The sequence below is a fragment of the Tupaia chinensis genome, unplaced genomic scaffold (assembly GCF_000334495.1).
Source record: "Tupaia chinensis unplaced genomic scaffold, TupChi_1.0 Scaffold000494_1, whole genome shotgun sequence".
Taxonomy (NCBI): domain Eukaryota; kingdom Metazoa; phylum Chordata; class Mammalia; order Scandentia; family Tupaiidae; genus Tupaia; species Tupaia belangeri.
Window position 1 is genome coordinate 90,442 of NW_006160006.1, and position 13,980 is coordinate 104,421.

General features: G+C 52.3%; 1 protein-coding gene across 3 annotated transcripts in view; it reads right to left on the reverse strand.

Annotated features, from left to right (window-relative positions):
• The window catches only part of CSGALNACT1 (chondroitin sulfate N-acetylgalactosaminyltransferase 1), a 248,109-nt gene that overhangs the window by 5,575 nt on the left and 228,554 nt on the right, over positions 1-13,980 (reverse strand). For all 3 annotated transcript variants that reach the window (XM_027774926.1, XM_006156434.2, XM_027774928.1), the window contains 2 exons: positions 8,947-9,125; positions 7,546-7,640 (listed from right to left, as the gene is read on the reverse strand). In XM_027774926.1, the coding sequence (XP_027630727.1) occupies positions 7,546-7,640; positions 8,947-9,125 (274 nt within the window). The remainder of the gene's footprint in view (positions 1-7,545; positions 7,641-8,946; positions 9,126-13,980) is intronic.

Sequence of the window (13,980 nt, forward strand, 5' to 3'; positions counted from 1 at the left end):
CTTCCCCCTCTCTTTCTCACATAGGAATAAACAAAGAATAATACTGACAGCTCGGCCCCACCCTTATGGCCCCGGCCATAGTGTGCACAATACTGGAGCTGCACGGGAGGCCCAGGGTTTGGACCCCAGGTCAACCCTACAAACCAGGTGCACCTACAGGTGCCCGTAATCTGGCTGACGACAGGGCTGAGGTGGTACACTCCAGGACAAGGTCCTGCCAGAGGTCTCTCTGTCTCCTCTCCCTCTCTGTCATGAAACAAACAAAAAATCCTTTTGCTCTCTCACGTGAAATCATCTCATTTTCAGTGCACCTACAGGTAGGTGTCACTCACACTGCTGCAGCATCACATGGGTATCACCTGATCACCCCAGGGCTGCCTGAGGGCAGTAAGGACCAAGAGAGGCTCTGCCGGGCAGAACTGTCCCCCATGACGCAATCCAGTTAGACTCAGCGCAAACGGTTCGCGGCTCTGTGCAGACAGGCCCAAATGGCGAGGCTTCACTAATACTGGCAGAAAGATTTGCACGACAGGAAAATCTGGAAAAATCTCCGCGGAGTCAATTTTTAAAAAATTTACTTTATGGCCAGCCACACTGGCACAGCAGTAGCACAACACTCTGTGATGTTGAGACCAAGTGGGAAGGTCCTGAGTTTGAGTCCTGAGAGGTCTCTCTGCACACTGGGTGCCCAAGGGGGTGCCCGTGATCCCGGCTGGCTGAAGCTGGGGGTGGATCGTGGTGTGAAGACCATGTGTGTGTGGGGGGGTGCCTGTCTCTCTCTCTCTCTCTCTTCTTTCTCTCTCTCATGGAAGAAATAAGCTTTAAACAGCAACAACAACAAAAGCATTTTGTCCCATCGCTGTGGTACGGGGGTTACTGATTCTGTCGCAGGCCAGGCTTAATATCCTTTCTCCTGGCCAGGACACAGACAGTCCTCTAACTTTCTAGACAAAAATAGAGTCGAAGAGAAATGCCAGTACCCACACTACAAATGCTTGGCCGAAGTGTACGTGGAATTTTCGAGAGAGAGCTCCAGGCAGGAAAGTCAGCTGGCCAGGGCCTGAGAGAAAGGCAGGGAGAGTGTGAGCAGCCATGCCCAGGTTCACATGGACGTGGGGCCAGAGGAGGCGGAACCAGGTAGAGGGACCCTCACCTGGCCACGGTAGAGACAAGCTGAGGTGTGGCCGGAGGAGTGACCTAGGGAACACTTACTAAACTTGGCTCTAGAGCTGGCTGCCGCAGGAAGTCACTGTCTGAAGAGCTCACGGAGGTAAATGAAGGACTGAGCTAAATCACACTAAGGTCTCTTCCCGCTCCTTCGTCCAAACACTGCTATTCCATCTTCTTGAATGTACCACGGGCTGTTCTATTTGACAAATTCATTTGGCCCGCCGGATTGATGGATCTTAAAAATTCCTTTACTTTGGGGTTAGCGGGTGGTGTGGTAGTAAAGACCCTGGAGCCCCGCATGGTTCACCACAGTTCAAATCCTAGACCCAATTGCTTGGAAATCATGCAGGGTGCTTGTGTGTGTGCAGGCATGCCCAAAGTCTCAGGAGAAAGGACTGCAGCATCCCCCTTGGAGGGGTGATTTCTCACTTTCTCTCTCTCTGTCTCTCCCTGCTTCTCTCTGGTGAGTACATGCACCCTAGGGCAAAAAAATTAAAAAAAAAATAAATTCATTCACTTGAGGCCCAGCCATGGTGGTGCAGTTAGCACCATGACTTAAGAAGCTGGAAGCCACACGAGAGGCCGGGTTTGGTTCTCGGGCCAACCTGACCACGCCAGGTGTGGCTGCAGACCGGGCAGGAGAATCGCAACAGTGTGAGACCTGTTAAATAGTCCTGTCTCTGTCTCAATGTCTTCCCCCTCTCTTTCTCACATAGGAATAAACAAAGAATAATACTGACAGCTCGGCCCCACCCTTATGGCCCCGGCCATAGTGTGCACAATACTGGAGCTGCATGGGAGGCCCAGGGTTTGGACCCCAGGTCAACCCTACAAGCCAGGTGCACCTACAGGTGCCCGTAATCTGGCTGACAACAGGGCTGAGGTGGTTCACTCCAGGACAAGGTCCTGCCAGAGGTCTCTCTGTCTCCTCTCCCTCTCTGTCATGAAACAAACAAAAAATCCTTTTGCTCTCTCACGTGAAATCATCTCATTTTCAGTGCACCTACAGGTAGGTGTCACTCACACTGCTGCAGCATCACATGGGTATCACCTGATCACCCCAGGGCTGCCTGAGGGCAGTAAGGACCAAGAGAGGCTCTGCCGGGCAGAACTGTCCCCCATGACGCAATCCAGTTAGACTCAGCGCAAACGGTTCGCGGCTCTGTGCAGACAGGCCCAAATGGCGAGGCTTCACTAATACTGGCAGAAAGATTTGCACGACAGGAAAATCTGGAAAAATCTCCGCGGAGTCAATTTTTAAAAAATTTACTTTATGGCCAGCCACACTGGCACAGCAGTAGCACAACACTCTGTGATGTTGAGACCAAGTGGGAAGGTCCTGAGTTTGAGTCCTGAGAGGTCTCTCTGCACACTGGGTGCCCAAGGGGGTGCCCGTGATCCCGGCTGGCTGAAGCTGGGGGTGGATCGTGGTGTGAAGACCATGTGTGTGTGGGGGGGTGCCTGTCTCTCTCTCTCTCTCTCTTCTTTCTCTCTCTCATGGAAGAAATAAGCTTTAAACAGCAACAACAACAAAAGCATTTTGTCCCATCGCTGTGGTACGGGGGTTACTGATTCTGTCGCAGGCCAGGCTTAATATCCTTTCTCCTGGCCAGGACACAGACAGTCCTCTAACTTTCTAGACAAAAATAGAGTCGAAGAGAAATGCCAGTACCCACACTACAAATGCTTGGCCGAAGTGTACGTGGAATTTTCGAGAGAGAGCTCCAGGCAGGAAAGTCAGCTGGCCAGGGCCTGAGAGAAAGGCAGGGAGAGTGTGAGCAGCCATGCCCAGGTTCAGGGCCGAGGCCAGAGGAGGCTGAACATGGACGTGGGGCCAGAGGAGGCTGAACCAGGTAGAGGGACCCTCACCTGGCCACGGTAGAGACAAGCTGATGTGTGGCCGGAGGAGTGACCTAGGGAACACTTACTAAACTTGGCTCTAGAGCTGGCTGCCGCAGGAAGTCACTGTCTGAAGAGCTCACGGGATGTAGCTCTTTCAGAATGTGATGTGGTCGTGCCCACAGCATGTACTTTCAGGGCACGACGGAGGTCACTTCTTAGGGCTTTTGTGACCCACCTTGTCTTTCTCCTGGAAGAAATAATCTTTTTTAAAAAAGTTACCGTATTTTCTAAGGGTATAGGACGGGATCACCCAGGTTCTTTAACTGCCAGGCACTTCTCAGCTAACACCAGAGCCTGTTCCTCCCCGAGGCCCTGCGAGGAGAAAGGATGGGGGCCCTGCTACCGGCATCCTCAGCCCGGGCTCAGCCACAAGGGGTGGCCCGTGAGCTCCCGAGCAAGCCCCGCACTCTGGACCCCAGAGCCTCTCCTGTGATGAGAGCAGCCCTCCGACTCGCCTTGCTGAGTGTTCTCTCACCAATGCGAGCGGCGCGGCTCAGGGAGAGGCCAAGGGGCACCTATTAATGCCATTTTCCATACCCAGTGAGCCCTCGCTTCCAATGGGAGCAGGCTGCAGGGGACAGAAGGCTCAGTCGGCCACACACAGAAGTGGCGCTGAATGCAGGTCACTGGTGAAATCCTTTCTGAATGGGGGCAGAGAGTTAGGGTGTAATCAGTGAGGGTGTGGCAGGAGCCAGACACAGTGCACGCACTGATGGAGGGGCACGAAGCCATCGGAGTCTGCGTTAGACGCTGTGGGCTCCGGATGGTCAGGAGGTGGCTCTGAGGCAGAACGCCGGCCCAGAGGGGACCCGGAGCAGGTGCGCTCACCTGACGGCAAGTCCAGCTTGGCGCTACACTGAGCAGGTGCCAGTCATGTGCCAGCTGCCAGGTTTACAGATGTGTTCTAAGGCGGCTGCAAGAGCTGGTCTGTGGAGGGCAATTCATGAGGACCTGGGGCCTTGGGACTGGAGCAGCTTGTGCCAGCTCACAGGGACTGAGCAGACACGTTCCTGGCTCTGCTCAGTGGCAACACGCTGGTGGCTGAAAGAGCTACCTACAGTGGGAGTACTGACACCACAGAAATTGGCAAACACTACAAACCAGGGCTCTCTCTGCCCCCTTTTAAGGAATGGGTTATTAAATGTTTACTGGCTTTATGCCACAAAAATATATTTTTTTAAATAGTGGGATTGGGACCAGCAGCTGGTGTAATGGCTATGTTGTTGGACTCCCATGAAGTCGACCACGGTTCGAGTCCTGAACCTGGTGGCTTAAACTCACGCCGGGCGCGTGTGCATGCATGCCCAAGAGGAAAGGAGAAAGGAAGAGAAGAGATTGCGGCGTGGCCATCACCTGGGGGGTGATTTCTCGCTTTCTGTCTCTCTGTCTCTCTCTGTCTTTCTGGTGAGCGCACGTGCCCTATAGCAAAAACCTCTCAAAAAAAAAAAGAGAGAGAGAGATTAATCTGTGTTTTAAACATATCTCTGGCAGAGGGTGAAGGGAAGCCTGGAATGTAGGGAAGGGAGGAAACCTGAAGACAGAACTGAAAGGAGGTTCCTACAGTGTTCTAAGCAAAAATGAACAGAGCTTGAACCAGGGAAGTGGAGTGTTGAAAGTTAATATTTATTTAAATTATAGTCATTCCTTTCCCAGAGAGCTGCATCTACAGTGAAGCACCAGCAAATTTTATCTTGTGGTTTATAGCACAAAATTTAATAATGGTATAAAATCCCCTGATTTCACTTATTACTTATTACTAATGGTCGGTACTTACAGGTAAAAAACCAAGGAGTCTGAAACCATATAGAAAGTCATAAATTTGGCTTTAGTCTGCAGCGAAGTATTACCAATTGGCAGAGGCAGTAGCTGCCAGAAGTAACGGGCTCAGCCACTGATGAGATGAGAGCTTGCGGGGGTCAGGGGGGGGCGGGGGCTGCTGTAAGAGGCTGCTGCTGTTTGCACGAGGAAGTAGCTTTTATTACGGCTGCACTGGGATCTGGGTTCTCCTTTCACCTCTGCTACGGATGTATCGAAGGGAAAGCTATGGAGGATTTAACCACACACACGGGTGCGTGTGCATACATAGCACAGATAACCTGGAAGCTGCCTGTCTGTCCTGTAAGATCCAGCTGAAAGCACCCTCCGTGGGAACCCCTTCCTAGCTTACCCATCTCCAGTCACTACTTCTTAGACTTTCTCACCGCGACGCATTCTATTCTCTATCAATCTGTGCAGGTTGATGGTCCCCGTCGCGATTTTTGTAGGCCATTTCCTTGTACGTCAGCTCTCACCTACACCCTCAGCAACCTCTTTCCACAGTTCTCCAGGGAGGAGATCCTAGCCGGGCCTGAGCTCCCTCTCGCTGTCTGCATTCTTGGGAAGAAGTCACCCCACCTCCGTAAAGAGAGAGAGTGAGTCAAGTGCTCTCCCAGGTTGGGCCCGTGTGTGAAACATTTCGGTCCTCCCAGCTCCTCCCCCGTGGGTGCTCCAGGATTGCCTCTCACCCGGCCAGAACGCAATCAAACTTTTCAGGGGAGGGTACTGGGAATTTCTCCATCTCAGAGAGAACTGCTATTTCACTGACAAAACACGCACAAAAGGTCAGACCTAGGTGCTCCAGGGGAGGTCTAAGGTGTGTTCGGAAGTAAATGTTGCAGGTTGCAGATAACCTGGAGTCCCTAGCGGTGGATACAGTGGACACAGAGGGTCGTGGTGGTTTCTGCTCTGACCACCTACTCTGAGGGTCCGGAATCTTGCCTAACCATGCCGGGCCTCAAGCTTTCCTTTGCTCCTGCTTCTCTGCAAGAATGATAAAGGTAAAACCTTCAGATAGCGAAGTCAGTAAGGTCTTTATGAGTCTGAGGTGGAAAGACTAATCACTTCCAATGTCAGATCAGTACTTTATTAAAAGCAAAGGAACTTTTGTTCTGATTGGTCGAAAGGAAATAAATCCTGTATGCTGGTTCCCCCTCGAGCCCTCTGAGAAGTTAGAATGCGTACAGAAAGGAAACAGGAAGGATCTGTCCAGTGGGGGTGATGTCACTCACGAGTAGTGGAAACTGGTTCCTGGGAAAAAGAGAACTCACTGTTTTCTGCAGAGAGCACAGATACACACCCAGCCCACCAGCGGGCGCACACCTAGAGCACAGACACACACGCGGCCCACCAGGGGGCGCACACCTGGGGCATAAGCTTTCAAGAGGGAGGGAACTGCAGTGGCACCACCTGCGCTGGCCCCCAGGTGACAGCGCGCTAGGACAGGAGTGAGAAAGGACCTGGCCCAAACCGGGCGGCACCTGAAGCTGCAACTTTCTGAGAAGAAGGTTCTACAGCTGCCAGAAGCTCAGTGGGGCAGGGAGGGCGAAGGCCATGGGACAGGGCTGGGAGAATGGGCTTTGCCACTTCTGGACACTTAAACACGAGTCAGATCATTTCACAGGACACGTGTTTCCATGGAAGTCGGTTTTCTCTCCCATTGCCTGGCAGCTCAGGAGACGTGGCCTGTCAGGTGTCCACCCTCCACCCTACGGGGTGCTCAGTGGACAGGAGCATGGCTCTGACTCCCTGGGGCAGAGCTACCCAGAACAACGAGGAGCAGGCGGCCCGCAGAGGGAACACGCCCCAGAGATTCCGCTGGAGCCGGAACAGCTCGGACAGCCATCATGACTGAGGAGATCACAGCCCGGCTTGGGCACAGAGGTCACTTCCTCTCTCTGTGACATCACTGGTAGATGAACAGGGACCAAGTTCTGGAAAGATGTGCCCACACACAGCCCGCCCCTCTCCCATAGCCCACACTGCTCTCTGTAGGAGGGACGAACTCCCTGTGACAACAGAGACATCTTGGCCCTCACAGCGCTGGGGACCACGTGGGTCCACTCGCCCCCAACCTCTGCAGCCAAGATCTTAGCACGAAAGTCCCTCCAATGCCCTCAAAGCCACCCTGCCAGTCACACCTCTGCTGCCAGTGCCCACCGAGGCTCCGTGGTGTGGGGACGAGGCAGGATGGGCAGGGCCCTAAGTGCTGGGATCCAGGGGCTGGGCTGGCCTCGTCCCTCACTGCTTCATGGTATGCCTGGTGAGCCACCCTTCAGGCTCCAGCTTTCCCTCTGACAAATAGGGAAAAACCTCACCTTTTATATTGTTTCGGATTTTGTACTAATAAAGAAACAAATGTGCTGTATCCATGATGCAATAATGCTAGTTTCCAAAAATCAGAGAGGGAAACTATACAGCCGTGAAACTACCTTTGCATAACGGACTGTTCCTACGTATTTTCCACTCTTAAATGTTACAAGCACTCTTCATCACCAAGGTGCTAGAAGCAAAGGCCAGCACGTCTGGCCAAGCTTAAAAGCTGCTCGGGGAATCAGTCCACAGATTTCTACTCACCTTTCCTCGCGGCCAAGCGGCTCTGGTAATGGAAGACATGACACAGAGCCACACAGAGGCATCTGCGGGGTAATTACTCACCAGCTGCTGCTCCAAGGGGGGGACTGTGTCGTGATGCCCGTAGATTATGCCAGGATTATACTGACTGAAAAGAACGGGGTAAAACACCTTCTTCCCTGCAAGCCAGAAGACAAGCATTTTCTCAGAGACAGACACAACTATGACATTGGCTTGCACTGGGCTCCCTGAAACAGCCCTGATGTCTGCATCTGCTCTTCCTTTTCCCCTTAATCCTGAAATAGCCCTTACTGTGTGGCCCCAGGGTCCAGCCATGGAGGCCGTGCAGAAGGGCAATACTCTGGGGTGCTAGAGGCTGTAAGGAAGCTCAAGGCGCTGGCTTCTGCCAGGTTGACCTGAACTTGGTGCGTGTGCGCCTGTGCTCCTGGCTGTGTGGGAAGGCTGGGGGTTTGGGAGGAGGCCCTGTTGAGGGTACCTGTCTCTTTTCTCATGAAAAAGACAAATTTTTTTTAAAAAGTGCAGTACCAGGTAGACCAGATGGTCATATACCCAAATACTTCTGGCTTCTTAGCACAGGAATAGTGTTCAAAATACTGACATCGGTGGCTTTGGCTCTGGGCCTCCATGGTGGCCAAGAATGTGAAAGAGTCCTGCTGTGTCCCCTCCTGCCTTTGCAAGCATTAACCCCTAATCATTGGCTTGAGTTAAGGGGTATCAAGGATTGCTGAGGGGCCAAGGTGACTTTGGGCCACAGGAGTAGACTGAGACTGGAGAGGCTCTTTTTTTTTTTACTAATCTCCACAGAGGAATTTCTATATGGCCAGGCCATACCAGTAATTACCAGCTGAACACCAGCCCTGCCAATGAGTCGAGTCCATGAAAATAATTTGTATTTGGGTTCTTTCTGCTTGTGGCCCTTTCTCCTGGCTCACTGTCCACAGTTTGCCTTTCCAGGGCCACCACACTCTCTCCTTAGATGTCCACTCTAGCTGCATGCCCAGGTAACATGGAAAAGACATAATGGTTTTCTTTTTTTAGAAGTTTTTGCTATAGGCCGCGTGTACTTACCAGAAAGACAGGGAGAGATAGAGAGATAGAAAGCCAGAAACCACCCCCCCCCCAGGGGGGATGGCCATGACGTGCCTGGAGTGAGTTTAAGTCACTGCGTCTGGCACTCAAACCGCGGTCAACTACATGGGAGTTCAGAGACATAGCCATTACGCTAACTGCTGGTCCCAAAAAGAGATAATGAACAAGCCCTGGGACCGAGTCTCAGAACTATGGTGCCAGATGAGCTCACAATACAGCATCAGAGGAAAGAGCAGGCCGGGTCACCTTCCTTTCCTTTGCCACCGGGGTAAAATGGGCTGACTGGGAAGCAGGACCTCAGCTGAACCATCGCGAGAATGATTTGGAGCCTGACAGAGCTGTGGCGCCTGAGGGTGCGAGGGAGCCGAGCCGTACCTGGCTGCGTGTTCAGCCTGCATGTATTCAGGAATTCCGAGGTGAAGTGGATGTCAACGTCACAGAAGAAAAGGAGAACGTTGCTTCCTTTCCAGTAGCGGGCTCCGACATCGAGTCCCTTTCCTCGAGAAAATTCTCCGCTCAGCTGGATGAAGGTGAAGTTCCTGAAGTTGGCAGCCCTAAAGTGATGACCAGACACAGTCACTTGCATGATCATGCTTCCCGGACAACAGAGACCCTGGAAGATGCGCGACAGGCCCATCCCCATCTCACCACGTTGCTTTAATAAGCCCGACGGCACTGGGGCTATCCTGCATCCTGGCAGTGACAGAGTGATCCAGACTCACTGGAACTCACTGAGATTGGAGGCCACGAGAACACCTTATGAAGTTTTGTTTATTTGTTTTTTAAGAGAGATTTTTGCTTGCCAAAGAGACAAGAAGAGACAGAGAGACAGAAAGTGAGAAATCACCCCTCCAGGGCGGATGGCCATGCTGCAATCCTTCTCCTCCATCCTTCTCTCAGAATTTTGGACATGCACGCACACATTCCTGACATGAGTTTTAAGCCACTGGGTCTGGGACTTGAACTGTGGTCCACTATGTGAGAGTCCAACATGTGGGAATCCAGTGATGTAACCATTACGCCATCTGACGGCCCTACCTAGTGAAGTTTTAACACCAGTTCGTTTCTCAATTCTCTGTCAATTTCCCCGTACTGAGCACCATACTGTCATCATGGTGGATATTCCTCAAAAGAGAGAAAACGTGAGCCAGTGAAGACTAGGAACACAACCCAGACAATCTCCACGCCTCCTGAGCTCCCAAATGAATTCACTGACCCAAGGAAATACAATCACCCCAGAACGGCCCACCCGGCCCCTTCTCAACTGAACTGCAACCCAGGAGCCAGGCAAAACGTCAGATTTCTACCTGGATTCCTTTCCCACCCCCATGCAAAGCAGCACAGGATGGGGGGGAAGAAGACCAACTTGGGGTTAGGAGACTAGGGCCGTCCCAGACCCGGCCTCCTATGGCTTAGCTCAGCAAGCCCATTCACCTCCCAAAACTCGGTTGCTTCACCTGCGAAACAGGAAGAATGACAGCTTCTATACGCTCAGAGCTACTGGTCAGGAAAACTGCCAAGCCCTCGGTGCGCATCAGCTGTCACTGTCGCTGTCATGAGATGGGTGAGAATTCCCAGGCCAGTGGTTGTAAACCCGAGTCCTTCAGTTTCCTGTTCTTCCTGGGGAACGCAGAACCCTCTGAAAGGAGGAACATCTTGAGCAAAAAGGCCCAGGAGTTCACCCCACGCCTGGCGGGACAGGCACTGTCCTCTAGCACACAGAGCCACGTCTAGGCTGCCCTAGCTCCAGCTGGTACAAGGCCTGCGTCTGGCGAGTCCCTCGTTTTCCTGGTGCCACCTTCTTTTCACAGTGACGCCTCTCCCCACACGCCCGCCTCCCCCAACCTGGCCTGTCTCCATGCTCCAGCTCTCCCTCAAATCAATGTCGTCAGAGGGACAGACAGCATTTCCATTTTTAAAAGTCTGCGTTCTGGGTAACTATCTTGGGTAAAGGGCAACGCAGCAGAGTCATGAGCGGGAGGCGCTGAGCTGTGCCGTCTGTGGCAACTTAACCGGAGGAACTGGCTCGGCCACCCTTTCCAGGTGCGTCTTCTGTCAGATCTGAGACGGAGCTCGGCTTCGTATCTCGGGATCCGTGGGCCCAGCCTTGTTTGTCCGAGGGCTGACATGCCCTACCGGTGGGGATCCTGGTAGAAGGCCTCAGAATAGAAAGAACAAGAGTCGGAGTAGGTGTCGGGAGTCTGGATGTAGGGCCCAGAGTGCACCTGATCCGCACCAGCTACTCCACAGACGCTCCTGAATAAGTGTGTGAAATACGCATGATTCTCAGGTCTGCCTCTAATTCACTTGGGGCAAGTCACCTCAGCTCTTTGTCTTGGTGTCCTTATTGCAAAAATCCAGATATCATAGGGCTCACAGGCCGCTTTCCACCCCCAGAGTCTATTCTCTCGGGGTTCGGCATTCACTCTGGCACTGCTCTATATGCAGGGACTCTCCTCCTCTTCCGTAACTCTGCCCCGAATCCCCTCTGCAGCTAGTGGCCCTTGTTCATGCCCCTGTGCACAGCACTGCAGTTGTGCTCCAAGGCCCTCACAGTGCCACATCTGGCACTAGGTCCAGGCAGCGCCTGTAGCTGTTGCCCCATCTCCCAGACATCTCCTGGGAGTCAGCTTGACTCGTTTTCCTGGCCCCACCAGAGATGCCCGGGTTTTTACCTGCTCATGTAAGGGAGTCTCCAGCCAGGTGTCACGGGGACTTGCCCACCACGCAGGGGCCTAGCTTCTGACAGCCAGCAGCGGGTCCCCTTCCCTTGCCCTTTTGGGGATCCCTACCCCTAAGACTGCAGTGCTGTGCTGGCTGGTCTACACAGCAGGGAATCTGCATTCTGAAATACAGCGAGTGAGAAGGTCTTTCCTCATAATCTAGGTGCCTCCACCCAGAGGGGCTTCCAGGGCCTACCTCAGAGATTTCACTTAGAAAAACACCTTATATTTGAGGGACCAGCAGATGATGTAATGGTTACGTTGCTTTTTGTGTCTCTGTTTCTCAACTTCGTCAAGAGAACAGCAATGCGGTTTCTTAACCTGCTCCATTAAAGGAATTATGACACCAGGATGCTCCTCCTTGCTGATTCTAGTCCATTGATGAAGACATGACAAAGAGTTAAATCATGTTGAAAGTGAATAGTTAAACCATGTTCAGAAGCCAAACCGCGTTGCATAGTTCAATGAGACTGCAAGGCCGCAAACGGAGCTAATAGCATCGAAGACATGACAAGCCTGTGGGTGATGGATTGCTGAAGCCGACCTGATTGGCTACAAATTCAGAGGGGAGAGTGGTTGCTGGTGCGTGTGCTCACCCAATGTATAGGTTCATCTAGTCTGTTCTGTACAAAACCCCCTGAACCCAGCTGGAGGCGTGACTAAAAAACACAGGGTGGGGAGGGAGCTGGCCTTGCCTGTCAGACACAGTCCTGGGATAAAGGGGTGGGCAGTGCACTCGGTAGGTATGTCACCTGGCAGGTGAGATGAACTTAATTTGAAAGGATTTTTAAAAACGACTTAAAATGTTATCCTCGGGACCAGCAGATGGCGTAATGGTTAGGTCGCTGGATTTTCACACAGTCAACTGTAGTTCAAGTCCTGGACCCAGCGACTTAAAACTCATGCCAGGCATGTGTGTGTGCATGCCCCAAATCCCGAGAGGAGACTGGAGGACAAGGAATTGTGGAATGACCATCCCCCTGCGGGGTGATTTCTTGCTTTCTGTCTCTCTATCTCTCTGGTGAGCACATGCACCCTGTAGCAAATATCTTTCTCTACAAAAAGAAAAAAAAAAAGTATGTCAACCCCCATGTTTCACTGTGCTGCTTCTAGAGAAAGTCAGTTCGGGGGGAATAGGTGCTGGGAACCCCTTACTTGGCCTCCTGCGAAAGGCAATCGCTTCCCTTCTCGACACCCAACCTTTCCACAAGGACAAGAGTTTTTTTTTTTAAAGAAGTTTTTGCTATAGGGCGCGTGCGCTCGCCAGACAGACAGAGAGACAGAAAGTGAGAAATCACCCCCCGGGGGGATGGCCACGCCGCAATTCCTTCTCCTCTCAGGATCCTGGGCACGCATGCACACCGGGTCTGGGACGCAAACCACGGTCGACTACATGGGAGTCCAGCGACATAGCCATTACACTAACTGCTGGTCCCAAGAGCATCCATGTTAACACCTGCAACAGGACCCAATCTGAAGCTGCACCTCAAACCCATGGCTACAAAAAGAGCGAGCCCCATGGAAAGCCCAGGAGGTGGCCCTGGCTCTGTCCAGTCCCTGCCACTCACATGCATATCGTGTATAGCCTTCCCTGCAGCCACACCGGATGCTGCCAGGACCAGCTCTGCCTGGCCTCCTCAGCCCCCCTCACCACACTGGCCAGCAGGCAAAATATTAGGTTGTCGGGAAATTCCTGACGTATTTTTCTGTTTTTCTATGCAAAAATGCATCATGACTTTTCTAACGACCCAGTACATTGTCACTGCCAGCCAGGTGGCCCAGGCACATGCTGGCTTCACTCCAAAGCCTCGACAGCTCGCCAGGCCCTCAGCAGGGAGCTGGACACCAGTGTACAGAGGCAGGGTGGAGACAGAGTCATCGCAGGTCTGGGAAGAACCATCAACCAGTAACAGGCACTGGAGAGCCCGGAACTCCTGTCCTGGTGCCTTCTGGTGCCTCTGTTTCTACAGACAACTGCAAGATGCTCTCACCCCTCTGTGACAGCGATTGTTTTCCTAACTTTCTCTCTGTCTTCAGGGATTATCCAGCAGCATTCAGTAAATGATACATGGGGCTCAGTGGGTGGTCGGTAAACACTGTGTGAATCAAAAGAGAAATAAACGGGGAGCACTGAGCTCATGTCAGATCTGTTCCGTGCAGGGTGCTGCCTGGAAATGCTTCCCCTGGAACTCACTCAAGGGGAGCCCTGTCCTTGTATAAGACCACCTCCCCTGTCAGAAAGAGGTTGTGACCAATGGATTTGGAAGGATAAGCTTTTAAGAAACAGATACATATGTAAGTAATAGAAAAAAGAGAGCTAAGGAAAATAAGTTCCATTTTAGTTTTCAATATTTGATTTGCTGATACGAAGAAATTATAGGGCCAACTGGTGGCATGTTGATTAAGGTGGCTGAATCTCACATGGCCAACTGCACAGTGTGAATCCCAGACTTCGCGTCTTGAAAAACAAGCATGTTGTGCATGCACCCCCAGTTCTGAGAGAAGAGAGAGCAGCGTGGTCTCCCCCCTCCCCCGGTGGTGCTTTCCCTCTCTCTCTCTCTCTCTTTCTCTCTCTCTCTCTCTCGTCTGTGTGAATCAAAAGAGAAATAAACGGGGAGCACTGAGCTCATGTCAGATCTGTTCCGTGCAGGGTGCTGCCTGGAAATGCTTCCCCTGGAACTCACTC